This window comes from Dipodomys merriami, unplaced genomic scaffold (assembly GCF_024711535.1).
Source record: "Dipodomys merriami isolate MVZ:Mamm:240054 unplaced genomic scaffold, mDipMer1.0.p SCAF_2, whole genome shotgun sequence".
NCBI classification, from domain to species: Eukaryota; Metazoa; Chordata; class Mammalia; order Rodentia; family Heteromyidae; genus Dipodomys; species Dipodomys merriami.
Genome location: NW_027203381.1, coordinates 58187653 through 58214383, shown reverse-complemented (window position 1 = coordinate 58214383; position 26731 = coordinate 58187653). Strand labels below are relative to the sequence as shown.

Genomic DNA, 26731 nt, shown 5'->3' with positions numbered 1-26731 from the left:
GGAGCCCCAGCAGGCCATTTTCCCAAAGCCGCGAGACGTCAGCAGCTACTCGGGTTTCTCCTTGGGCCCTGCCAGGGAAATGCGACCTCTGCTCCCCCCCTCCCACCCCACACCCGCCTCCCTGGAGTGGCCTCCCCAGCACCAAGAGCTCCCTTCCCTCGGGCCTCACCTCTTCCCCGCCCCTCCCATCGCCACCCCTTGCACACCCGGGCAGGTCGACCAACTCCAGGTGCACCTCCCTGGGGGAACCTGGAGAAAAGGGTGGGGATGTGGAAGACCGCCCACAGTCCCTCTCGGAGTCGCCCCCAGCCTTGCTCCGCGTTCCCGGGCCGATAGCGGAGCCCCCTGCTCCCTCCCCGAGGGCCGCCTGAGCCTCTCGCTCCTCAAGGGATGCCGAGAAGGGGCAGCTCCTGACAGGTTGGGCCAGAACAGCTTGATTGAGACAGTTCTGCAGCCCCAAGCGAATACCACCTAGTCCCGGCATCTCCTGGCTCTCCCCGCCCCGCGCGGGGAGCCCGGGGCTGGGCCCGGCCCATCCACGTGCCAGCCAGACCCGCCCTCCCCCGGACCCGGGTGCCTACGCCTCTGCCCCCCGGCCTCCACGGCCAGTGGGCACGGGCTCGCGCATTCCAAGCGCCCCCTGCAGCTTCTCCCGAGCCCGGAAGGCGGCCCCAATGCGGACCCTGGCGAGGCTGGGCCGGCCCCTCCGCGCGGGCCGGCAGGCGGAGCGGCGCAGAGGGTCCCGCCCTCGGCCCGCCCGCCGAGGAGGGGACGCGAGCGGGAGGCTGCGCCTGCAGCGCCCGCCCGGGACCCGCGGCACTCTGCACTCGGCCGTCCCGGCTACGGGGACCGGACGGGTGCCGGTGCGGGTTCTGCGGGCCGGGAGCCGAATCCGAGGCAGAACCCCGGCGACCGAGAGAGGCGAGAAGGCAGTGTGCGGAGATGGCGGCCGCGGCGGCCACGGCGGCGGGGGAAGGGATGGAGCCTCGGGCGCTGCAGTACGAGCAGACCCTGGTAAGGGAAGCCGGTCTGAGCCCCCAAAGGGTGCGCTCGGGCACCGCTGCTCCAGGTGCCCCGGAAAGCGAGAGGATCGAGGGCTACCCTAGCCCTCCCTCAGCCTTCTGAACTGGGGAAACTGAGGCTTGGAAGTCTGAGAGGCTGCAGGGCCAAAGGGTTGGAAAGCTGCTTGCTGGTTTCTAGCACAGCCTGGGGGTCTGAGGAGGACAATGACACCAAGTGCTTGTCCCAGGTGTCCTTCCCTGGCTGCCCCCAACACACGTTTTCTTCCCAGCACCTCACTTCCCCCATTCACACCCGTGAACTTTCTTCACACTCCAGTCTCCACCATTCAAGACATTCCGTGTCCCTGCCTTGTCCACAGCACTGGGGTAGGCATAGGAGTCAAGAGTGTGTAGTCAGACAGATGATCAGATCCAAACCCAGCCCCAACCCCTTGTCTTTGGGGGCTTAAAATCGAGCATTGGCAAGAACTCCTCAGTTGATCCTTTGAGGGGAAAGGTGACCTACCACCGTGGGGGACCAAAGCTTTAAGGAGGATGGGTGAAGCAGGACTGGGTGTGGGAATTGGGACCTTTGTTCATGCTGGGTCTGGGCAGGCAGCTCCACCTGCCTTAGGGGTGTCCCTTGACCCCATTAGAAGCAGGGGTCCTATGCTCAGAGCTGACTCAGAGCCATTACTGTTACTTAGTATTTAAGAATCCATTTGGCCCTTCTTAATGTGTGGGGTGGGGGACACAAGTAAAGGGAATGGGTCCTGTGGCTCCTTTTTATCAGCTTGGTCTGGAATTTGCCCAGGAAGGTGGCAGGGAGGAACCACTCTAGGAGAGGGCCTGGGTTGTAACTGAGGGAGGGAGGTGCCCAATTACCAGAGAGAGTGACTCTATGAAACTGGATGACTGGTAGAGGTGGTAGATGTGAGAGTAGAGCCAAGGGTAGAGGGGCAAGCCCTTGGACTCATGGGGGGGATAGCTGTCAGACTGCAGAGGCCTAGAAGAGGGGCATTGTCCACTGGGGGAAGCCAGGCCACCTGTGTTCCGAAATGGTGTCTCTCCACCAGCAATATCTCCATCGCCTTCCCTGTGTCTCTATCTCTGGAATGAGCTTTCAGGGTCAAGCTCTCTTCTGGCAAAGCACTCTGCTCCAGCCTCTCCCTCTTACCCCTTTGTCTCTCCCTCACCCCTCCCACTTACTGTGTCTCTTTACTCCCTACTCTCTTCCTTCTCCGGGCGCCACCATTCATCTCCCTCCTATGTTTTGCTTTCTCTTACCTCTTTTCTCTGTTGCCCTCCCTCCTCTCTCTAGTTCCTTTCCCCTCTGCCTCTCCCATTCTCACTATCTGTCACCCTCTCTGTGTTTCTCTATCTTTCCCTCCCCCCCCACACACCCTAGGCCCAACAGGAGCCCTTTGTGTCCTGAAGCTCTGCGGGTGGCAGCCGGAATCTACTCCTCCCCACCCCCCAACACATGCCCAGCTTGGCAGGTCTAGCCATAGCTTTGCGACTCTCCCATCCCATCACCCCACCATCCCCAGTCCCAGCCTTGCCATCAGCAGCCTGTGCTGCCTCTGGGCCTGGGGCAGTATAGCTAAAGCCACTACCACATACTCTCCACTCATGCAGAGAGGCTTTCCACTCCCAGCTGGGCTGGCAGGCCAGTGGGGGGGGGGGAGGTTAAGGGTGGAGAATGGGGACAAGGGGATTAGGGTGGGTAGGAGGAGTGCAGCTGAGTTGGTCACAGGCCAGAGGCCCAGCAGGAACGTGATAAGGATTGGGGCCCCGCCTGCTCCTAGGCCCATCTTGGCTGCCCTCCGCTCTACCAGGCTCTTATTGTTGCCCATATGCCCTTGACCATCCCTCATTCTCTGACCTTTCCTCCTCCCACCTTCTGACTGTGCCTTAGGCTTTTCCATCCTCCGGGGCTTTACCTCCCACTTCTCCTCAGGGCCCCTCTCCCTCGCCTGGGAGAAGACTGATTATTCTGCCACCCCCAGAGCTGTGGCCCTGTACCTTGGCTGTCTCCATCCCTCTGACCAGGACAGCCCCCACAGTCTGCAATGTGCATTGTTCCCACACTCTCAGGCAGAGTGGGAACTGTGGGTTCAACAGGGGGTTTACAGAGTGGAAGCTGGGAGAAGGGGATGCCCAGGCCCCAGGAGCCCTCTCTGTGTTCCCACTGAATCCTGCACACTGATGCCAACATCCTCCCCCTTGCTCCAGATGTATGGCCGGTATACTCAAGAACTCGGGGCCTTTGCCAAAGAAGAAGCTGCTCGAATTCGCCTGGGAGGACCTGAGCCCTGGAAAGGGCCCACTTCCACTCGGACTCCCCCAGAGCTCCTGGAATATGGACAGAGCCGATGTGCTCCGTGCCGCAGTGAGACTTGAATTGGGGCAGAGGACTTGGCTGTGCTGTGCTGAGTGGGGCACAGACCCTTAGAGCTGCTGATGGGGGAGGGGGAGAGTCAGAGAAAGGGATAGGAGAATTTTGGTGCCACCCTCCCCATGGCTCTTCCCTTTCCTGCCCTAGTCTGTTCCGTACGCTGCCACAAGTTCTTAGTGTCCAGGGTTGGTGAAGACTGGATCTTCCTGGTCCTGCTGGGACTCCTTATGGCTTTGGTCAGCTGGGCCATGGACTATGCCATTGCTGTCTGTCTACAGGGTGAGGGAGCCAGGGCTGGTGTGGGGGAGGGGAGGCCTGGGATAGGGGGCCTAGTCTGCTTCCTCCATACCACAGTTATTGGGGTGTCTTGGTTGCTTGGCTGCTGAGCACTTTCCCTAGCCAGGCGTAATCAACTGCTACTCCCATGGATCACCACTTCTTGCCTCTCCTGTCCAGCTTCCCCTTTTACTTATGGTGGGCTTCGTCCCAGGGAATGCCCTTTAGGGCCCTTATCTGGCCATCTGCGTCCAGGCTCTGTGCCTGGAGAGAGCTTGTCTTGTCAATGTGTCCTGGGGGCCGGGCAGGGCGTGGGTGTGGATTGGGGGTCCAGCAGCATGTTCTCTTCCTACAGCTCAGCAGTGGATGTCCCGGGGCTTGAACACCAGCATCTTACTCCAATACCTGGCCTGGGTCACCTACCCAGTTGTGCTTATCACTTTCTCAGCCGGATTCACACAGATCCTGGCCCCTCAGGCTGTTGGTATGATAGGGAAGGAAGGCAGGGGTGGAACCTCATAAACAGTACATCGAATGACTGTCCTGGGCATGTACCTCCTGCAGGATCGGGCATCCCTGAGATGAAGACCATCCTTCGGGGAGTGGTGCTAAAAGAATACCTCACCCTCAAGACCTTTGTTGCTAAGGTCATTGGGCTGACCTGTGCCCTGGGCAGTGGGATGCCCCTTGGCAAAGAGGTAACTCAAGGAGTCCCTTGAAGTGGAGGAAGAGGCCAGGCCAAAGTCGGGGCAGGCCACATCCCCACTTACCATGCATCCTCACCCTCCAGGGCCCTTTTGTGCATATTGCAAGCATGTGTGCTGCTCTGCTCAGCAAGTTCCTCTCCCTCTTTGGGGGTATCTATGAGGTAAGGGAACCCGGGGGGGGGGGAGGGGAAAAGGGTGAGTTGCTGAGTCCGGGCTGATGTCTCCCTGCCCCCACTCTTGGCAGAATGAATCTCGGAACACAGAGATGCTGGCGGCTGCCTGTGCTGTGGGAGTGGGCTGCTGCTTTGCCGCACCTATCGGAGGTAGGCAGGGCTCTGTGGTCAGTGCCACTCCCGACCCGCCCTTGGCCTCTCCTCCCTCCTCTTGCTGTTCTCTGGGTCTGAGTTCTTTGGCCAGGTCCAGGCCCACACCCAGGTCCAGGCCTCCAGCCCGGCTCTCCCTTGCTCCTTGTAGGCGTGCTATTCAGCATAGAGGTCACCTCTACCTTTTTCGCTGTGCGCAACTACTGGCGGGGCTTCTTTGCAGCCACCTTCAGTGCCTTCATCTTCCGGGTCTTAGCAGTCTGGAACAGGGATGAAGGTAGGGACACCTGTAGGATGAGGGGGGCAGAGGTGGTTCAGCTGGGGGACCCATGAGGCTAGACCTGCCTCCCCTCTATTCTTCCCTTCAGAGACCATTACTGCTCTCTTCAAAACCCGGTTCAGGCTGGACTTCCCCTTTGACCTGCAGGAACTGCCAGCCTTTGCTGTCATTGGGTGAGGAGCTGAGGGGTGGGTGACAGATGGAAAAGATGTTTCCTTGAGAAGACTCCCCCCTCAATACCCTGATATTTCCCCCCTCTCCAGTATTGCTAGTGGCTTTGGAGGAGCCCTCTTTGTCTACCTGAACCGGAAGATTGTCCAGGTGATGCGGAAGCAGAAGACCATCAACCGCTTCCTCATGAGGAAGTGAGTTAGCCATAGACTCTTCTCCCGGACACACTGGGCTGTGTGAGGGCTTCACAGGGTGGGGGTCAGTGAGGGGCCAGACAGTAGACCAGGCACTTCACTGAGAAATCAGCCAGTGGTGGCTTTGGGCTGACTGTACATTATGATGTACATGTGAATTACCTGAAGATGGACACTTGAGTTTTTAGTCAATAACAGAGGGCATTTTGTGATGAAAGAATGCAGCTTTCTCCAACTTGAACCAGATAGCAGAGCTTCCCTGAAGAGTGTTTGAGCCTCAGTTTACCTGTGGTCTGTGAGATAGATGTACTTTTTTTAATCCTTGGAAACATAGTTCTCTCACTTGTGACCTAAGGGTTGTGAGTGGAAAAACCCAAAATGTGACTTCTGTTGGGACTGAAATCCTGAAAGGGGGGTAGGAGTCAACTGCTATGACCCCAGATGCCTCCACACTGATCCTCACTCTAAGTGACACTCTGAGTGACACAGAGACACACAGAGAGGTGGAAATATCTCTACCCCTCATGCAACCTGCTCTTCAGCAAGGGCTCTTTGAGGGCAGAGGTGGAGTCACAGTTCAGAAAGGACTGCTGCTGCTACCTACTATGGAGTCAGGAGAGACAGAAAGACCTTTGGGTCAGATCACACACATGTACACACACACACACACACACACACACACACACACACACACACACACACACACTTATATCTCCCCATTCCCCATCTACCATTGTCTTTGGCACTGCCATGTCATAAGTAGCAAAAGGGAATTTCGCCTGGGACTGTGTGCTTCATGTAAGAGCCAAGGCTCTGCTCTGGCCTCGGCCCTGAGATATGTGCCTACAGGTGCCCAACCCTCCATACAAGGGAGCCACCCATGTCTGATACTGTGAAATGTACACCTCTAGGCGCCTGCTCTTCCCAGCACTGGTGACCCTGCTCATCTCCACTCTGACCTTTCCTCCTGGCTTTGGACAGTTCATGGCTGGACAGGTAACCTTAGGCAGAACAAAAACATGTGTTTTTTCCCAAAGCCAACTGCCCCAGCATGGCCATGAATTCTTGTGGGCCCCTTCCTTCCCAACATTCTGTCTGAGCCCTGGCCTGATATACCCCTGTTTGCTTTAGCTGTCACAGAAAGAGACACTGGTCACCCTGTTTGACAACCGGACATGGGTCCGCCAGGGCCTGGTGGAGGATCTAGAACTTCCCAGCACCTCACAGGCCTGGAGCCCACCGCGCGCCAATGTCTTCCTCACTCTGGTCATCTTTATTCTCATGAAGGTAGAGCTTCTTATATATTCATTCGAATATTGATGGCATCTGCCTAGGCCATTAGGTAGGGGTTCTGTTTGAAGGACTTGCCATGTATTAACTCCTGTGAGCCTCGCAGCAAAGCTTCACGAGAGGCATTTTCCCTGTCTTAAAGGCAGGGAGTCAAAGCACAAGAGGTTAATTGGCCTCAAATCACACATCTAGGTGGTGTGAGAGGATTTAAGTCCAGGCTATCTGGTTCTAGAGTCCTGCGCCTTCCCTTTACCTCTTGGGATTAAGGGATATGAGGGAAGACTGTATCTGTCAATGCCAAGTGTGGTGGCATCTGCCTGTAATCTCAGTGCTCAGGAGGCAGAGGAAGGAGGATTGTGACTTTGAGGCCAGTCTTGACTAGGACTATATAGCAAGACCCTGCCTCAAAACACACACACACACACACACACACACACACACACACACACACACACACACACACACACACACACACACACACACACACACACACACACACACACACACACACACACACACACACACCCCAGCCAGGTGCTGGTGGCTCACACCTGTATATAATCCTAGCTATTCAGGAGACTGAGGTCTGAGGATGGAGTTTCAAAGCCAGTCTGGGCAGGAAAGTCCATGGTACATGATAACTTGTTTCTCCAATTAACCACCTAAAACCTGGGAGTACAGCTGTGGTTTAAGGTGGTAGAGTACTAGCCTTGAGCAAAAAAATCTCAGGGACAGTGTCCAGGCCCTGCGTTCAAGCCCCATGACCAGAAAAAAAAAAAAAAAAAAAATTAAGACGAAGTTCTAACTGCAGTTCTGGATGTCTGCACTGGCTACCACCATCCCAGTGCCCTGTGGGGCCTTCATGCCTGTCTTTGTCATTGGTGAGTCTGGGGCTTCTCTGGGGTGACCTGTCCACCCAGCCTGCACCCTCCCCACCCTCTGGCCATCCTTTGGCTGTCCCCTCTATGTCCAGGAGTGGGTTTTGGTCCAGCCCTAGCCCAAACCCCCACCCTTGCAGGGCTGACCCCTGTACTGAGTGACCCCCTGGCCCCTCCCCTCCCCTACCCTCTGACCCTCTCTCTTCCTAGTGCCCCCTGCCCTCCCCCTCCACTACCTCTTTCTCTTCCCACCCCCCTCCCTGAAGGAGCAGCATTTGGACGCCTGGTGGGTGAAAGCATGGCTGCCTGGTTCCCAGATGGCATTCACACAGACAGTAGCACCTACCGAATTGTGCCTGGAGGCTATGCAGTGGTTGGTGAGTGCCTGGGTCTGTCTGTTGGTTTGTTTTGCAGGTCTTGCTCATGCTTGGCAAGTACCTACCCCTTCGACAATGACCCTAGTCTGCCCCTGCCTTCCAAGCCTGCTGACCTAATCAGAGTCTAGGACTCTGGTGCCCCCTGCTGGCAGATGCAGACGCCCCATACAAAGGACTACACAGGACAGTGTGGGGTGGGGGTGGGGGGCTACCTGGGGAAAGGAAGGTCTTCTAAAGGCTGGGCCCTGAAGACTGAGTGTGGCTGTTCCCAGGGGCTGCTGCGCTGGCAGGAGCAGTGACACACACAGTGTCCACGGCCGTGATCGTGTTCGAGCTCACAGGCCAGATCGCCCACATTCTACCTGTCATGATTGCTGTCATCCTGGCCAATGCGGTTGCCCAGAGCCTGCAGCCCTCCCTCTACGACAGCATCATCAGGATCAAAAAGCTGCCCTACCTGCCTGAGCTGGGCTGGGGCCGCCACCAGTATGGAGGGCTGGGTGCCAAGGGGGGTATGGGAGTGAGGGGCAAAAGGCCTCCCAGGACCCCTCAAAACCACTTGGATCCAATAAGGCTGGGAGACTGGCCACCTTGCTCCCTCCCTCTTCTGAGAATCCCTCATCCTGGGAGCACAGTAGCTGGCCCTCACTGATGGGAAAGAAGGGTGGAGAGCACCATTAATCCCTGTCCTACTGGGGCCCTGGGTTCTTCCTCAGTGGTGCTCTGGGTGATTTTTCCCATGCCAACCTCAAACTCTACTCTGCCCCCAGGCAGTACCGGGTGCGAGTGGAGGACATCATGGTTCGGGACGTTCCCCATGTGGCCCTCAGCTGCACCTTCCGGGACCTGCGGGTAGCACTGCACAGGACCAAGGGCCGTATGTTGGCCCTAGTGGAGTCCCCTGGTAAGGCCAGGAGGCATCCCAGGGGCTCTGACCAGCACAGGACAGGCAGCTCAGGACCAGACTACTTGGTCCAAAAGGGGTGACATTTGTCAAGCTGGGGTCCCCCTATGGTGTGTGGGTATGAGAGCACATGGGTGGGAGGGCCTCACCCCTACTCCTGAGTCCTCTACTTGCTCTGTCCAGAGTCCATGATCCTGCTTGGTTCCATCGAGCGCTCACAGGTAGTGGCATTACTGGGGGCCCAGCTGAGCCCAGCTCGGCGGCGGCAGTACATGCAGGAACGGCGGAAGGTCCAGACATCCCCGCCCTCTGACCAGGAGAGTCCTCCCAGCCCTGAGTCCTCTGTCCGCTTTCAGGTGAGGGAAAATAGCTCCACAGCCACACACACCTGTCACTAATTATTAAAGGGTGTCTCTGGGCCACAGCCTCCTCAGCTCCTCCCTGCCCCCAGGTGAACACAGAGGACTCCCGTGGGGAGATACACAAACCCCTGAAGCCTGCTCTCAAGAGGGGGCCCAGCAACACCTCAAACCACAAGGAAAGTCCCACAGGTGAGCCACTCCCTTCCTCAGACACAGCCAGAGCCAGGCCACTTGGGCCCTTCCCAATTCCTTTTGCTGGAGCTCATCCCTGCTGGAAAACTGCCCAGGTGGGAAAACTGGGATGCCTCCTCCCACCTCTTGCCTTCTCCTTGGTCCTATTCCCAAACTTGATGTGGCTCTTCCTGGGCCTTGTGTTTGGGAACACAGGCAATGGGGAGTCTACAGGCATTGCCCTCAGAAGCCTCTTCTGTGGCAGTCCACCTCCGGAGGCCGCTTCCGAGGTGAGTGGCTGGAAGGACTCCTCCTGATTACCTTTTTTTGGGGGAGGCGGGGGAATATAGTATTGGTGCTTGAACTCAGGGCCTTCTACTCACTTGTTCATGGTTGTTGCTCTACCATTTGAGCCACACCTCCAGCCTGGCATTTTGCTGATTAGAGTTGGACTCTCTCAGACCTTTTCTGCCCAGGCTGTCTTCGAACCATGATTGTCAGATCTCAATCTCCAGAGTAGCTAGGAGTACAGGTGTGAGCCATCTATACCCAGCTCCAGCTTGCTTTTTCTACTAGTTCCCTGTTTGATTCAAGAGACCCTTTCTATTAATCCCGTGGTGCCTCCCCCATTCTCAGCTTTCCTAGATGTCTGTTCTGGCCTTGCATGTTTCCTTTCCCCGTGGACTCCACCACTTCTTTTGCCTCTCATCTCCCTTTAACCTAAACTCTCTGCCTTGGCTCTGACAAAGCTGGAGAAATCTGAATCCTGTGACAAGCGCAAGCTGAAGCGGGTCCGAATCTCCCTGGCGGTACGTGTCCCCTCTCTCCTTGCAGCTCAGGAACAGTGGGTAGGGAAGGCCCCATCTAAATGGGGAAAACCTCTTAGAGCTAGTTGGCCTTATTTCTTCCTTCTTCCCTTCCTCCCTCCCTCCCTCCTAGAGTGACTCCGGCCTGGAAGGCGAGATGAGCCCTGAGGAGGTAGGTGCCACTGGACTCTGGACCCTGTTTCTTCCTAGGTGTGGTCAGTCACCATCTTGGTAATGGGAGGAACCACAGGGTGAGGGAAAGGAACAGGCCAACTTTCAGGGAAGTGAGGGTCACTTCCTCCCTGACTCTTAGTCTCTTCCCCTCAGATTCTGGAGTGGGAAGAACAGCAGTTAGATGAACCTGTCAATTTCAGTGACTGCAAGATTGATCCCGCCCCCTTCCAGCTGGTAGAACGGACCTCTTTGCACAAGGTACCTGCACCCCCACCCCCACCCCACACACGTTTGGACTCAGGCCAATGGGCAAGGAATGGGGAGAGCGTAGGCTCTGTCTGTACAGAGATGTTTTTCAGACACATTGTTTTAGACAACAGGGAGACTGGAAATCAGGGCCCTTAGCCTTGTCCTGCTCCGTGGTGGAGCCACGAATCACATCGTTTTTCCTCTGCTCGGCCTCGCCCCCAGGGAACTGTCGACCAAAGCAACAACAAAGACAGAGATTGAGCTGGGTACAAGCCAAAAGGCCAGGCCACGGTCAGAGCTAGGCAGGAGGCTGCCAGAGCCCCACAAGGCTGATACACCCACGCTAAAAAAAATGGGTGAGAAACAGGCAGGATAAGAAAATCTAACAAACAAGCTAGCAAACAGCCAAGTAGGGGTGGGGAGACTGCAGGGAAGAGATAAACAAAGAAGAGGAACGCCCGGTGGGGGGCTTGGAATGTCAGACCCCAGAAAGTCTGATTTCATGTAGGTCAAAGGAACACTGGTAGGGACTCAGGAAGATAGCTCAGCAGAAGGGCCCACAACTGCTGCAGAAGTGCAGTACTAACAGACCGGGATGGGGGAGGCACACATTGGAAGTTGGGGGAGGGGGAGCTCTAGAGAGCACTGCAGGTCAGGTGAAGGCATAAGCTGATGTATGGGATACTGCCTTTCCGCCTCCATTGGAGGGAGAGGGGCTGGGCAATGAGTAAATACTCCCAGGGCCTGTAGCCTTAGTAGCTTAGACACAAGTTTTACCAAAGAGCCAGAATAATGCACACAAGCAGAGGGTGAGGCAGGAAGGACAGAGGACAAGATAGAAACAAAAAACAAAGGATAATAAAGGAACTTGTAGCCTTTAGATAAAGACTTCAGATCAAAGTGAGTGGGGAAAAGGAGATGGGCCTGAGGACAATATGTTTGCTTTTCTCTAAAGCCTTTCTTTCTAAGATCTCTTAACGATTTTTCCACAGTGGTCAATCTTATCTTAGTCCTCAGACAGCCATACTTGGTGATGCTCACGATACTGACTTTTTTGTGTGTGTGTGCTTATAATGTTCCAAAGCTCTTCATGTGTAATTTAATTATTACAACTACATAGGAAAATAGATATTATGATACCCCAATTTTTATAGAAGATTCAGAGAGCGATCAAGCAAGTTGCCCAAAGTCACACAGCTAGTAACAGAACTGGGCATTGAATCAACACACAATGGGCAGCTGAGTGCCAGTAGCTCACCTGTGAGCTATTCAGGAAGTTGAGATCTAGAGAATTGCAGTCCAAAGTCAGTCAAATCAGAAAAGTCCACAAGACTCGATATCCAAAATAACCATCAGAAACCCAGGCTGGCGGGAGGAGTGGCTCAAGTGGTAGCATGCCAGTGGAGCAAGCAAAGCCCTGAGTTAAAAAAAAAAAAGCCAGTGGCCTAAACCATTTTACTACCTAGGGAAACTGAGGCATACAATGAGGAGGTCATTTGCCTGAGTCAGTTTAGCAGTCAAACCCAGATCTCCTGGCCCTGCTCCCAGGATTCTTTCAGAAGGCCATGTTGTCCCTTTCCCTGTCAGTTCACTGTTCCCAGGCTCAAGAAATTTGGGCCTTCCAGTAGGCTCCCTGGTGTCTAATTAAATTAAAATGAAAAAGAACAAAGTAAGCATTTGTTACAAACTTAAAAATCAAAGGAAGGAGAAGAAGCCTTTGAGCGACTGACTTATACAAGTACAGAGAACTAGAATGATAAGAACATAAAAGATTAGAATTTAAAATGTTGTTACAAGCCTGAGAAACCAGTAAGTGGTAGCCCAACTCAGTTCAGAGGGGAGCTTTGGAGAGGAGGGAGAGTACACGGAGACCATTTAGAAACTGTGCAGCCATTGGCCACTGTGCCAGCTAGCTACCTCATTTATTAAAGGTGAAGAGCGTCAGTTGGGGGGCCAGACTTGTCCAGCCAGTGACCTCACTGGGTAACCTCATCAATACCTTAGCTGCTTGCTTTCAGCTTCACCTCCTTATCTGTAGTTGTGATCATGCCTCATTGAAGAGCTCAGACCTGTGAAGGATTTATAACAGCGCCTGACACATAGCAAATATTCAACGTTAGGAACTACCACTCCACTTAGACTGAAATGAACAGTGGAGGGCGTATAACCAGGGAAGGATGGAAGTGTGGGAAAAGATAGGTATTTTAAGGAAAAAATGAGAAATTATGTAAGACTGGAAGCTGTGGTTCAGGGCAGAATCTAAGACTGGAAAGCCAGCCTGGGGTTGGCTTTGGGAAGATTTCAGGGGCTATCCTAAGGAGCCTAGGTGTTCCTCAAGTTTGAGGAAGTCCACAGGATGGCAGTCTACCTGGAGAGAAGGGAGCAGAAAGTAGGAGAACCATTGTTGATTTTTTTTTTTTTGACATTGTAGTCCAGTCCTGGGGAACACATTAGGGGAAGCTGTCGGGGACAATGCCTAGAAACGCAACTAGTGGATTGGTAAACTGGCAAACTGCCACCGACAAGTGGGGAGGAAACCTACAATGTACCTGCCAGAGTTCACTGATTAAGATTGGAGAGAAAAGGCTGGGCACCGATGGCCTGTAATCCCAGCTTCTCAGGAGGCTAAAATCTAAGGATCATGGTGTGAAGCCATCTGGGACAGGAAAGTCCATGAGGCTCTTATCTCCAATTAGACACCAAAAAACCAGAAGTGGAGCTATGGCTCAAGTAGTAGAGCAGCACTAGCCTTGAGCACAAGGGCTCAAGGACAGCACCCAGCCCCTGAGACCTAGGACTAGCACCCCCCAAAAAAAAAGATTGTAGAGGAAAAAAGTCCAAGGAAATTATTTTTTAATAGGCTTTTTGAGAGAAGATGAGAGGAATAATTTGACTATAAAAAGACATGGCTAGGGCTGGGAATGTGGCTTAGTGGTAGAGTGCTTGCCTAGAATACATGAAGCACTGGGTTTGATTCCTCAGTACCACATAAACAGAAAACGCTGGAAGTGGCATTGAGGCTTAAGTGGTAGAGCACTAGCCTTGAGCAAAAGCAGCTCAGGGACAGTGTTCAGGCCCTGAGTTCAAGCCCCAGGAGTACCAAAAAAAGGGGGGGGGAGTAATAAATCATGTTTTTACAACCCTTACAATAAAGATTTCCTTCTAGAACAGACAAGGAAATGAAGGCTAACTATAGTATGTAGATATGATTCTAACTAATGGATAACTATGGGAATTAAAGGAACACAGAAGAACCTAAGTTCAAAACATAACTTCTTGTTTGGGTACTGGTGGATCATACCTGTAATCCTAACTACTTGAGAGACTGAGAAATTGGGATGACTGTGGTTTTAGGCCAGCCCACTTGTAATCCTAGCTCACACTTGTAATCCTAGCTACTCAGGAGGATGAGATCTGAGGATCACAATTCAAAGCCAGCCTGGGCAGGAAAGTTTGTGAGACTCTTTTTTTTATTTTTTTTTTTTGGGGGGGTCCGGTTGTGGGGCCTGAACTCTGGGCCTGGGCGCTGTCCCTCAGCTCTTCAGCTCAAGGCTAACGCTCTACCACTTGTGCCACAGCACCACTTCCGGCTTTTTTCTTTTTGCTTATGTGGTGCTGAGGAATCAAACCCAGGGCCTCAGGCATGCAAGGCAAGCGCTCTACCACTGAGCCACCTTCCCAGCCCCCTTTGTGAGACTCTGATCTCCAATTAACCACCAGAAAACTGGAAGTGGCACTGTGGCTCCAGTGGTAGAGTGTTTGCCTTGAGTTGAAGAGCTGAAGGACAGCACCCTGGCCCAGAGTTCAACCCCCACCACCACAACAACAACAACAAAAAGTTTGCCATACTCATTCTTTTTTTGTTGTTGTGGTGGTGGATCTTGAACTCTGGGCCTGTGCGCTGTCACTGAGCTTATCAGGTCTTGAGCCACTTGAGCCACAACGCCACTTCCAGTTTTCTGTAAGACTCATTCTTAGCTGAGATCCGGGTTCAGTGGTCCATGTCTGTTATCCTAACTATGAGACATAAATCATGGCCCAGACAGGGAGACCCCATCTCAAAAAACCACCAGTGCAACAAAGGACTATAGATACGGTTCAGTGATAGAGTGCCTATCTAGCAAACACAAGGCCCCTGAGTTCAAACTGCAGTAACACCCCCTCCCCTCTACGTTTTGACTCTTCATAAGTGCAGTCATGCCTTAGATGGAGAAAGTTAGAACATTCTGGAATTCCCTTCCTATTTAATTTCAGAGTATAAGAAAAAGTTTCAAGTTCTAAGACAATTTAAATGAGTTCAAGAGCCAAAGACCTGAGCTGTTTACATATAGAATGCTTGTGCCCAATGGCTCTTGTTCTTACCTTAGGTCCTCTTATCTGCCAAAGCCTACAGGCTTCTAATTCTGCAGCCTCGGACCCTCCCCACAGCTAGCTGATTCATCCTTTACATGAGGAGGCTGCTTACAAGCACTCGGAATGCTGAGATAAATGATAGGCCAAAATTCCAGGAACTGCTGAGTCAGGAGACACATTTTGAAGCCATCTGGCCCAGGAAAAGCCACTCCTCACCAGGGGGCCTGACCATGTCTAGACCTTTAGTGGTCACATTTGATTATTTGAGAGGGGCCCAGGGAAAGGAAAATAGGGGAGTGGGAAGGCCCCACTACAGCAGCAGAAGGATTTTGGCATACAGGTTTCTGAAGCCTAGGGACACAGTAGCGTTCCCACACTAAATTTCCCTTCGGCTATCCTGTCCCCTCACCACATCTGTAGAACCCCTCCACCACACCTCATTGAGCCCTTTTGGCCTGTGATTCTTTTTTTTTTGGTCCGGTTGTGGGGCCTGAACTCTGGGCCTGGGTGCTGTCCCTCAGCTCTTCAGCTCAAGGCTAGCGCTCTACCACTTGAGCCACAGCGCCACTTCTGGCTTTTTTCTTTTTGCTTATGTGGTGCTGAGGAATCGAACCCAGAGCCTCAGGCATGCAAGGCAAGCGCTCTACCACTGAGCCACCTTCCCAGCCCTGGCCTGTGATTCTGAGACACCCCACCCCTCCTTCCGGAACTTCCAAGCCCAGTGCATTTTCTCTCCACCCGCAGACTCATACCATCTTCTCACTGCTGGGTGTGGACCACGCTTATGTCACCAGCATTGGCAGACTCATTGGAATCGTCACCCTAAAGGAGGTGAGGTGACAAGACCACCAGAGCTACTTCCAAAAGGGCATGGAATCTTCTGCATGGCTCTCCTGGGGAGCAGTCTGAGCAGGGAGCTCCGAGTCCAAGCATCTCCCTCTCACTTTTCCAGCTCCGGAAGGCTATTGAGGGTTCTGTCACGGCCCAGGGTGTGAAAGTCCGGCCGCCTCTTGCCAGCTTCCGAGACAGTGCCACCAGCAGCAGTGACACAGAGACCACTGAGGTGCATGCACTCTGGGGACCCCGCTCTCGCCACGGCCTTCCCCGAGAAGGCAGCCCTTCGGACAGCGATGACAAGTGCCAGTGAGCCCCTTGATGAGTAGCTAGCAAAATAGTGGCCGTATTCCTTCTGCCTTGTAGGAGGCAGCGGCAGCCAGAGCCTGGAAGCCCAGCTGCCAACTGCTCCCATGCCATCCTACCTACAATCTGACTCAGCACCCACTGCAGCAGGAAGCTCAGTACTGGCCCGGAAGGGTGGGTTGGTGTCATGTGACCCTTGTTTCCCTTTTGATGGGGAAAGGGGCAGAACTAAGATGGGTTTATACTGGAACCTACAATGACCAGATGTATATAGAGATTTACAAAGATTTTTATATTAATTTAATAAAACAAATTCTTAAATAGAACAAAATAAACACCTAATGAGCCACTTATATATAGAATGCTTGTGCCCATTGGCTCTTGTTCTTAACCTTGGGTCCTCTTACCTGCCAAAGCCTATAAGGCTTCTATTTCTGCAGCCACATACCCTCCCCACAGACATAAAAATCTAGAGTCCAGTATCCTTGGAATGTAAATGTCCCACGGGGCTCCACTGCCTGGCCATTAACACCCTAGCTGGTGCAGGGGCCCTAGTATTGCGGCTGTGGCTTTCCATTAAGTCAAGAAAGGCACTACCTTCTCTCCCTAGGGACAGGCACACCCTCCTCTGACTATATCACTCATTGGCACAATTCTGGCCAGACACAGACATCAGTTACAGCTTCCTGGCCATTTCTGAGGCCCCCTTGTGGCCTTCTCTAGAAGAACACCAAAGCCACAGCTCTAAGCAATCCAGCTGCATGCACACTCAAGAGAACTCTGCATGCACCCACACATCCTTGGAGGGCTGGGGAGGGGCCCCAGGCCTCAGGTGGGGGATCAGGAGAAAGGTGGAGGGTACTCTCTTTCCTCATTCCAATGCCTCCTAGAGAATGTCTGACTGAAAAAACGGACCAGAAACTCTCTGTCTTTACAAAACAAAAAGAAGAAGATTTAGAGATGATGGAGAAGTGAAGCACAGCACAAGCCCAGCTGGGCTAGGGGCCCTTAGGGGGTGACTCAATCCAGAGGCTCCTCAAGGGCAGGAGCCAGCCCCCTCCCCCCCAAGGTGGAGGTGGTTCTATTAAGCACTGTACATGGACTTGAAGGTGAGGAGAGAAGCAGAGGACAGGGGCTGAAGGGCTGGGGGGAAGAGGAGGTGGCCCAGCTCCCTCCCACTCCACCTCCCCCCAGCCAGTCACAATGAAGCCCCCCCCCCAAGAGTTCACATCATCCAGGAGGAAATGTGGCATTTTAGATTTAAGAACATGAACATCACTGCCTGCCACAGCTGTAGCCATGCCCCAGGGGCCCCGGGCAACCCCCGGCAAACCCCAGGAGTGGGGGCAGGACATGCGCCCCCAGCTCGGCCCCTGCCTCCTCTCCAAACACTTTCATGCAAAACACACAACGGAGAAGTGAGTGCTCCCAGGAGCCCTCTAGGCTTCGGAGCTCACTGAGAGCCTTGAGCCTTGTGGACACAGAGGCTCTGCCCCCAGCAGCTGCCAGGGGACGCATGCCACCACCAGGCATGATTTGGGTCACTGTTCTTCGTGCTCCACCTCATCCTCATCTAAGGACACCACCCCAGAAGAGGCCACATCAGAAGCTTGCCGCTGCCGTTCCCAGCTTCCCACTGGTGGTAGACAGAGTGGCTGGCAGTCCTTGCAAGGGTCAGGCTCCTCCTCAGCAGGGGAAAGGCAGGATTCTGTGAGGGGCGAGTTGTAGAGTGAGTCCTGGGCCTCTAATGGACCCAGGTTGCGGAAGGCACTTTCCCGGCTGGGGGGCAGTTTGGCAAGAAGCAGCTCATCACCCAGCAGCTGAGAGGTCAGCCGGGCCGGGGAGCCCAGCAACCCATCCTCCAGGCTACACAGACTAGAGCACAGGGTGTCTGGGGACACGGTTTGGGAGCAGTCGCTCTCAGGCTCCACCGAGCCCTGGCGTACAGGCCGAGAGAATCGGCGCCCAGTGAAGAGGTCCTGGATGTGGGACCCCAGAGACAGCTGCCCAGACATGTCTGTGAGGGAGAGAGAAAAGAAGACAACAGCTCATTTCAACTGAAATGCTGGCTAACCTAGAAGCCACAAAGTCACTTCCCTGAGCCCCAGCCATTTCTGTCTTAGCTGGGGGGAGGACACGGATAGGAGCTGGATAACCGCAGACAAGTCAGTTTTTGAAGCCTTAGTTCCTTCCATGGTGAATTAGGGATCTACTCATACCTACCTTATAAGGTTGAGAACAAATCTGGCACATAGGAAACAATAAATACGGGGACACCACATAAGGTCTTCCAGGTTGTCCACTGCACAGGCAGTGAGTAAGGGTTCAAATGTAAGTCACACTCTGATCACCAAGCTGCATGTCCTGGCACGGGGATATGTCCACCAGAAAGGGGATGCCTTTTAAAAACTTGCTGAAGTGCTAGGCTGCCAGCCAGTGGCTCACACCTATAATCCTAGCTACTCAGGAGGCTGAGATCTGAGCATCAAAGTTCAAAGCCAGCCCAAGCAAGAAAGCCCATGAGATTTATCTCCAATTAACTACCAAAAAAAGCTGGAAGTGAAGCTATGGCTCAAGTGGTAGAATGCTAGACGTGAGCAAATGTTGTTCAGAGATAGTACCCAGGCCCTGAGTTCAATCCCCAGTACCTGCACCAAAAAGCAAACAAAAAACCGCGCTGAAGTTGAACACTAGTGACTCATGTCTATAATCCGGATATTCAGGAGATTAAGACCTGGAGGATTTCGGTCCAAAGCCAATCTGGAGTCTGTAAGACTCCATCCCCAATTAACTAGCAAAATGCTGAACTGGAAGCATAGCTCAAGTAATAGAGCACCTGCAAGCACAAAACCCTGAGTTTAAATAATAATACCACCAGGGGAAGAAAAAAGATGAAGAAAAAAATAACAAAAAAACTTGTTCAAAGTTTCCACATAGGCTGGTAGCAACCCTAGATCAAATTATCCCAGGATCCAAAGCCGTGAATCAAGTGAAAATATTTGTGGGTGAGGGTTCCATTTGGGCCTAGGCATCCACAACAGCAGCCTCTAGCCTTGTTTAAGGTAGAGTATGTCATCTTGGAGAACTTGTTAATTAGGTAGAGAGTTGGAGATTGATAGAAGCCATCTTCAATGGCAAAGAAGAAGGAGTAGGGATGAAGATTCTGTGAGGCCCAAGCCCAGAAATTGCACAGAAAGTCAGTCTAGGGAAAGAAAGATGAAAGGAAAGCTGTGCGCAGCTGCACAGCCCCCAGGGTCCCCTCTGCAAGGGCTGGCCCAGAGCACAGCCCACAGGCTGGAATGCAAGGATGCTGAGTTAGAGCCAGAGCCATGTGGAGTCCAAGCCCAGCATGTCTTCCTGTTTGCCTAGGAGCAGCTGCCCAGTGAGGTGCTAGGCACTGCACTGAGGCTCATGTGTCCTGCCACAGAGGCTGCCTCAATAAAGGATAAAGACCCCAGACTCTCCTGGACACAGGGCTACAAAGGCATCACTAAGGTCTCTAACTCTGTGTGTGTGTGTGTGTGTGTGTGTGTGTGTGTGTGCATGCGTGCGTGTGTGTTTGTGTGTGTGTGTGTGTGTGTGTGAGTGTGTGTGTGTGTGCGTGCACTAGTTTTGGAGTTTAAACTCAGGGCTTGGAGGCTGTCCCTGAGCTTCTTTTGCTCAAGGCTAGTGCTCTACGACTTGAGCCACAGTGCCACTTCCAGCTTTTTCTGAGTAGTTTATTGGAACTAAGAGTTTCAAATTTTTCTGCCCTGGGTGGCTCAGAACCATGATCCTCAGATCTCAGCCTCCTGACTAACTAGGGTTACAGGCATGATCCACCAGTACCCAGCAGGTCTCTGATCTATCTATCTATCTATCTATCTCTCTATCTCTCTATCTATCTATCATTCTGAGGACTGCACAAGGCACAACTGCACACACGGAAGAAAAATAGCTACTCCATTTCCACCTGCTAATTTCCTACATATGACAGTGGCCAGCCCTCCTGCCTCTGAGCTGTCTGTATAGAGCCTACCCTCCTCTCTCTGGAAAAGCTGAGGGTGCTCTGGGTGTGACTCCGAGAGAATGACAAGGTCTATCAGGCAGGCCCACCTCAGATTGCAGCACTTGCACAGCCCACCCCTCACCTGTGTCAGTTCCCCCAGCAAAGTCCTCATCATAGGAATCATCGGTGGAATCATCACCGTCCATCGAAGACCAGGCCCGGAGTTTGGCTTCTGCAATAGCAAACTGCTCAGCTACTCCTATCAGGCGGGGAGACAGGGAAGTGATCAGCATAGGAACAAATGGGGAAGGCAGAGAGACAGTTATGGAAGTCTCCAACCCCCATGCCAGGGGCCCTATGACAAGTGTGGAACTGACTCCCTTTGGGCCACCCACCTGCTGCAAAGCGGGCCTCTTGTTCACCCTCACTGAGGTCCGAATAGGAAGAAAAGGCTGATTCCAGGGCAGCAGGAGAGTCACTGGGCTTGCTCCAGCCCTTCCATTCAATGAGGTGAGCCACTCGGCCCTGAGCCATGGCTGTAGGCTTAGTCACATGGTCTTTCACCACCTGAGAAATACCTGGATAGGGAAAAGGGTGGACTCTAGTAAGGGCACATGCCTGGCAACACCTGGCAGGAAAGTGGAAGGTGGTGGTAATTAGGATCCCTGTGTGCCTTTGGGTGAAGTACTAGGGCTCTATTAGAAAAGAGATAGCCCAGCAATGTTCAAAAGAAATAGTCCCAGGGGCTGGGAAGGTGGCTCAGTGGTAGAGCGCTTGCCTTGCATAACTGAGGCCCTGGGTTCGATTCCTCAGCACCACATAAGCAAAAAGAAAAAAGCCAGAAGTGGCCCTGTGGCTCAAGTGGTAGAGCGCTAGCCTTGAGCTGAAGAGCTGAGGGACAGCACCCAGGCCCAGAGTTTAGGCCCCACAACCGGACCCTCCCCCCCCAAAAAAAGAAAAGAAATAGTCCCAAAAAGATAGAGACAAATGGGAAGAGAAAGGACAAAGCAGGCAGCACATGAGAGAGGGTGCATACCATGCAGGGAAGATCTGGCCAGAGCAGCAATCTCCTGGATGGTTAGGGCTCTCCGGGACTTGGGCAGCATCGCGACTGTGTCTCCAACATTCACCTTGAGTGATACATCAAAAAGTCAGTGCCTTCTGACAGCAGTGACCTTCCCCAATATCCCATCCAAGGGATCAGAGGGGCTGGGTGCTGGTAAGAATACCAAGGCAGCACAGATGCCCTAGTGGCTGCTGGGGTAGAAGCTAGGACTAGCAAACTCTCCTCCCAGGAATCAATAGGCGATAAAGCAGGCTCAAGGGAATAGAACTGTAGCTAAGCCTCCATCTTTCCAGCTCCCAGACAGGAAGCAGGCAGGTCAGGAAGTGAAGAATCATGGAGTGGGACCTCTAAGGAGAGGGAAGGGAGAAACAGAGAATGTTATGGTATTGGGAACTTCCTTACGGTTCCTTCCCCTCCCCTCTCCTCCCAGCCTTCAGATTCATGTTGTAACTATTCCTAGATTTCCTACCACAGCCATACTCTCAGTACAACCAAAGCCAAATGGAAACCTTCCTCCCCACATCTAGCCTTGCTTCCCAACTTCCTTACTTTGCAGTCACTCTACTGTCCTCCCACCCAATATGGTTCTCAACTTAGCATTACCATCAATTCTCCCTTAAAGCTTTGCCTGTCCATATCTGTTACGAAGACCTGGGGATTCCAACTCTAAGATACCCCTTGATACTACCCTCGTCCTTTCTATCCCCATTGCCACTGTCTTTCCCCAAGTCCTCGGGGCCCCTGCCTGCGTTAGCACAGTCACAGTCCCCCAACCTCTGCTCCCCACTAAAACTTCCCCAGCCTAGAACACTGTGTATGTAAGCATTCCCTCCCTTCCTCTTTCCATGGCTGGCTAGCTTTCTCATTCTTCCAGGTTTGGCTGAAACACTCTCTCAGAGGCGTTTTCCTGGCCACCCTGCCAGTGGTCTACCCTCACTCTGTAGTCTCCAACAAATCACTATCCTTTATTGATGTATCTTATTTGTGGCCCTTAATCGCAGTGTGTGATTATAGCCTGTTTCATTTATTTCTTGTTGGTCTCCCTCGCTGTTGTGGTTAACTGTTGCACCCCAGTATTTAGCACACTGCTCAATACAGAGTAATCTCTCAAAATGCATAAGCTGAATGAATAAGGCAAAGTATAAATGTAAACATGTGTGGCTGGTCATAGCATTGTTTCTTCTTGAAATCTTCACTGGGCTCTCCACTGTTGGGTGACATTGCTGCAGCCTTCCTACCTAGGCACTAAAAAAGAACCCCACTATGTGAGGTCCCTCCCTGCTTTTTCCTTGACCTCCTTAGAACCCAGCACTGATCTCTGTCCAAAATAACCCCGCTCCTCCACCTTTCCTGTCAGTAGGCAGTCTGCTCGCCTCCAGGAAAAAGTAAACTTTTGATAAGAAAGCCATCCCAGCCCTGGGTTCGATTCCTCAGTACCACATAAGCAAAAAGAAAAAAAGCTGGAAGTGGCGCTGTGGCTCAAGTGGTAGAGTGCTAGCCTTGAGCTGAAGAGCTGAGGGACAGCGCCCAGGCCCAGAGTTCAGGCCGCACGACTGGACCCAAAAAAAAAAAAAAGAAAAAAAGAAAAAGAAAAGAAAGCCATCATCACCTGACCAAATGTTCTCTACCACTGAAGACCTGCCTAGAGCCACTTCCTAATAATGCTTGCAGTTCACACACTGACTCTCCTCTCTGACAGCCTCCTCCAGCACTGCCCTTACATGGCTTGAGGCAGCAGTGGGTGGATGACAGGGCTGGGTCTAATCCACCTGGTTCCTAACTCCATCCCAGTTTGGTGATCCTTGACAAGCCCTTGACAAGTTAACCTTTCCTTCCATGGAAAGAGTGGAGGCACATCCCCATCCCTCTCAAGAAGTTACCTCCTCCTGCCCCTTTGACCTCAAGCCCACCTTCTTTCCCTCCTCTTGAGAATCTGGCTAATAGGACCACAGGGTGGGGTCTGTAGCCTCTGGCCAGACCTGGCACAGAAGCACCCCCCCACACACCTTAGGGGTTCTTCTTTGGTTTGTTCTCCCTTCCTCCCCTAACACACCCAGCATCATCGATGCCTGGCATTCTGCGCAGATGCAGCCCAGACCCAGAGAATAGGTGTGTGTCTCCCTGGCAACCCATCACCATGCAACAGGGTCTCCTGGGATACGGCCAGGGATGCGCTGACGTCAGCGCCTAAGGCCTAAGCAGGCCCACCCACTGCTGGCACCAAGCCAGGCGGAGCAGACCGGCGCGGAGGCGGCCTTTCGGTCTGCCGGCCGGATAGCGCCTCCGCTTGCAGGAAAAGGGAGCCTGGAGCAGGATGGCAAGGCGGGGGCGGGGAATACAGATCTCCTAAATGTGGATGCCGTCCTTCTCCTCCCACCATCATAAGGAGCCCAGCACCTCCGGCAAGTCCTGGCTGTCCACAGAGGAAGGACGGGAGGACCGGCTCCAGCCTCGGAGGGTCTGAGAAGATCCCAAGGAGGACAGCGAGAGGCCACGAGGAAGTTCGATCCACTCCACAGCCCAGGCGGGGTCCGAGGCCACTGAGTAGGGGAAAGACTGTTCAGCTGGTTTCCACTTCGGCCAGTATCCTCCCTTTCATCTGGCGCTGTGCTATCGTTTCTTGTCGTCCCCTCCCCCATCTCCCAGAACACCAGTGGACCACCTGGTGCCAGCCACAACTCTGAAAGCCCCTGGTCCTACAGCTCTGACTGGGGCCATTTTGTCGCAACCCATGGGGCCTCTTCTACTAAAATTTTGCCATCAAAACTCTAGAGTGAAACCCAAAGGTAGCGCAAATCTAAAACTCCCAGTTTCTCAGCCTCCTTACCCCTCTTGGAAGGCACATTGAACTCTCCCACCACTGCCGTTTCTCCCTTCCCCTCACCCCCCCACCCCACTACCAGTCTGGGACCCTTTGCAGGCTTGCTGCCCTTCCTTTTCTCCTGCTGCCTTGGCTTTTCTCACTAGCCTCAGCTGGTCCAAAGCTCTTCAATCTTTTTTGAAAAATCCATGAATCCCCCCCCACTCTCCCAGCCATCCAGAAAGCTTTCTCTGGATGCCCCCTCTGGCCCCAGGCGGGCTCTCCTTGTTTCTGCTCCTAATACCTAAGCCAGAGTAATTTTCCTCTTGCCATCTGAGCACATTACTTCTCAGCTCCCCATCACCTCCCAGATCACATCAACGGTCTCTGGTCTCACCTCTGCGACTTGTCTGACAAGTCCATCTTCCTCCAGGCCCTTCTCGCTGCCACACAAACATTTTCCCCAGCACAGAAATCATAGGCATGCTGGCTGTGTTGATGCGGAGAACCAAAAGCCCAGAACTGCTCCAGGCTCAGCTCCCAGTTCTATTCCTGTTCTGGCTCCGGATGCTGAGCCAGTCCCCTCCCCACTTGGAACTTGTGCCTAGTCACATAAGGAGAACACTCCTGCCTCGTGGCTCTGAGAAGGTGGGAGTACCAGGGCCCTAGCCAAGCTCTCTGGGATTGGGGAGCTGAGGCCCATCCCCTAGACAGTGCCAAGAGGCCATAGACATCACAACTGACCTTTAGCTGGAGCAGCAGTCTCTGTCCCTGAGCCTCAGCCAGCTGGTGGTCCCCAGAAATGCTACCAACCAGAAGGAAGACAGGTTATAGGCTGTCCCTGGTCCACAGCCAATACCAAATTAGGACTCTTTAGACCAGTCCTGAGGTCAGCCACACTCCCCACTACAGGAAGGGATGACTTCCTGAACTCCAAGCAGGCCAGAGGGATCAGGCCAGAGGGATCCAAGTAGCCAGAATTCCTCATGCCTGTAATCCTAACTACTCAAGAGGCTGGGACAGGTAAGTCCATGAGACTCCAATTAAGAACCAAAAAGCCAGAAATGGAGTTGTGGCTCAAGTGGTAGAGCCACAGCCTTGAGCATAAAAAAACTCAGGCACAGTGCCTAGGCGCTGAGTTCAAGCCCCAAGACTGGCACACAAACACATGCAAGCACGCAAACATACACACACACAAGCTAGAATTCCTCAAGGAAAGTGCAAATCTCAGTAAGAGTTTATAAACTCTAAAGAACCTCAAGAACCAATCACACTAAGATCAGATCTGTGTTAACCAACCACTTTCCCTAAAGGCCCAAGGACCCATTCCAAACCCAGTCTTCGATGTCACTAGTCCCTGCCTGGCTTTGGAGAAATCTTTAACACTGAAATCAAGTAGGCTAGAAGACCCACAAAACATACGCCTCTGCATGTATCACAATTCGTGAAAATCAAGATCCATACAGGGCCCAGAAGCTTGGGGAAGGAAGCTCTCCTGTCTTTCTTGGCTCCCTTTTTTCTTCCCAAAGTTAAAATGATTTGTTTTCTCTTTGGTGGGGAGGGGGGAGGAAACTGAGACAGTTGTATGCTCACAGGTGCCCCACATGGGGCCTCAGTCCTCTTTATCAACCAGCTGACTCAGAAGGGGGGGGCAAATGTTAGGCACAAACTCTGGCCAGGATGCTAGGCCAGGTTTGCGGGCTGACTCCTAAGAGGACAGCAGCCCAGCTGAGAGGAAGGTTCCCAGCAGAGCCACTCCCGAGACACTGAGGAGAGGTATAGGCAGAAGGGAGTGTGTGGGTGTGCAAGGCCAACTGCCAGTGGCCAGACAGGTAGGGGCCTCAGGTTGCCAGCCTCGCCCAAGACCGTGCCTCTCGGTCGGTCCACCCCCAGCAGTGGGCACACAGGAGGATGGCGGCGAGACCACGCGTCTGCTCTGCAATGCTCAGGAGGCAGGCCACGGAGCAAACCCAGTCGGTTAGCCCCCTCCTCTTCCCTCCCCTGGCCTGGCCCGCCTTCCCGTGCAGGCTCCTCCCTCTCCCGACACCGGCCCCCTCCTCAAGGCCCCCACCCACCCACAGCCCGCAAACCGGGCGCCGCAGCCCAGTCCCCAGCCGTGCCGGGCCTCGGCTCCTTACCCTCACCCGTCGGGCTCCGGGAGCCAATACAGCCCATGGCGGGACACCCAAACACGCTAGCCCGCGCTCGGAGGCAGGGCCATCGCCTTGCAGAGGGTCGGGCCGCGGCCACCACCGGGGAGGGGACTGCCCGCGAGGGGGGTGGGCGAAGCCGCGCATCCGCCGCCGCTCCCGGGAGAGGGAGCCGGGCCGGTGACGTAAGCGCGGGGGCGTGGCCGCCCGCGTCTCCACCCCGAGCGGGCGGCACAGGCCCACGTCATGGGCAGGCCGGGCCGGCCTGAGGCCGAGCTGGAAACCGCTGTTGGTCTTCCCAGGCCCCTGCGGAGCCACGAGGAAGGCAGGGAGGGAAGTAGAAACTCGCTGGCCCTCGCAGTGGTCCATCCCTAAAGAGGATTACAAGGCGGCTGCATCCAGCCCCCTCATTTTAGAGGGTATCTTGAAGCCAGAAAGAGCTTCCCTGGCTACACAGGAGAGCCAGACTGGCTAAGTGTCTTCTTATCAAGACAGCACCCCCGTCACCCACCGCTATCCAGAAGTGGCGGCTCAGACCCACCAAAATCACCAACAGGGAGAGAGGCAAGGAGTGGCAGGTAGCCGGAATCGTGCTACAGTGCCAACTCTGAAAAGGAAGATGCCCAAGTACCCATCCATTTCTCCTGAGGGAGCAGGTCATAAAGCAGAGGCA

At 53.6% G+C, this 26731-nt stretch overlaps 2 protein-coding genes across 4 annotated transcripts; one reads left to right on the top strand and one right to left on the bottom strand.

Annotated features, from left to right (window-relative positions):
- The first annotated feature begins 772 nt into the window (after positions 1-772).
- Positions 773-16309, top strand: Clcn2 (chloride voltage-gated channel 2). Of its 2 annotated transcripts, XM_070029727.1 has the most exons (24): positions 773-1014; positions 3237-3393; positions 3547-3678; positions 4031-4159; positions 4240-4373; positions 4466-4543; positions 4627-4705; positions 4857-4982; positions 5074-5158; positions 5249-5350; positions 6262-6346; positions 6482-6637; positions 7452-7521; positions 7785-7895; positions 8168-8381; positions 8666-8799; positions 8983-9155; positions 9251-9350; positions 9549-9622; positions 10082-10141; positions 10272-10310; positions 10466-10570; positions 15659-15745; positions 15867-16309. In XM_070029727.1, the coding sequence occupies exons 1-24, from the start codon at positions 943-945 to the stop codon at positions 16059-16061; spliced, it is 2697 nt and encodes an 898-aa protein (XP_069885828.1). In that variant the 5' UTR covers positions 773-942; the 3' UTR covers positions 16062-16309. The 2 variants fall into 2 exon arrangements, with proteins under 2 accessions (XP_069885828.1, XP_069885829.1); XM_070029728.1 differs by lacking the exon at positions 3547-3678.
- Positions 16310-16331: 22 nt separating this feature from the next.
- Fam131a (family with sequence similarity 131 member A) lies at positions 16332-26176 on the bottom strand. 2 transcript variants are annotated; one of them, XM_070029730.1, is made up of 7 exons: positions 26047-26176; positions 24653-24713; positions 23506-23648; positions 21079-21172; positions 20438-20620; positions 20185-20301; positions 16332-18071 (listed from the first exon to the last, which is right to left on the bottom strand). In XM_070029730.1, the coding sequence occupies exons 4-7, from the start codon at positions 21146-21148 to the stop codon at positions 17596-17598; spliced, it is 846 nt and encodes a 281-aa protein (XP_069885831.1). In that variant the 5' UTR covers positions 21149-21172; positions 23506-23648; positions 24653-24713; positions 26047-26176; the 3' UTR covers positions 16332-17595. The 2 variants fall into 2 exon arrangements, with proteins under 2 accessions (XP_069885831.1, XP_069885830.1); XM_070029729.1 differs by lacking the exons at positions 24653-24713; positions 26047-26176 and adding an exon at positions 24306-24515.
- Positions 26177-26731: the final 555 nt, after the last annotated feature.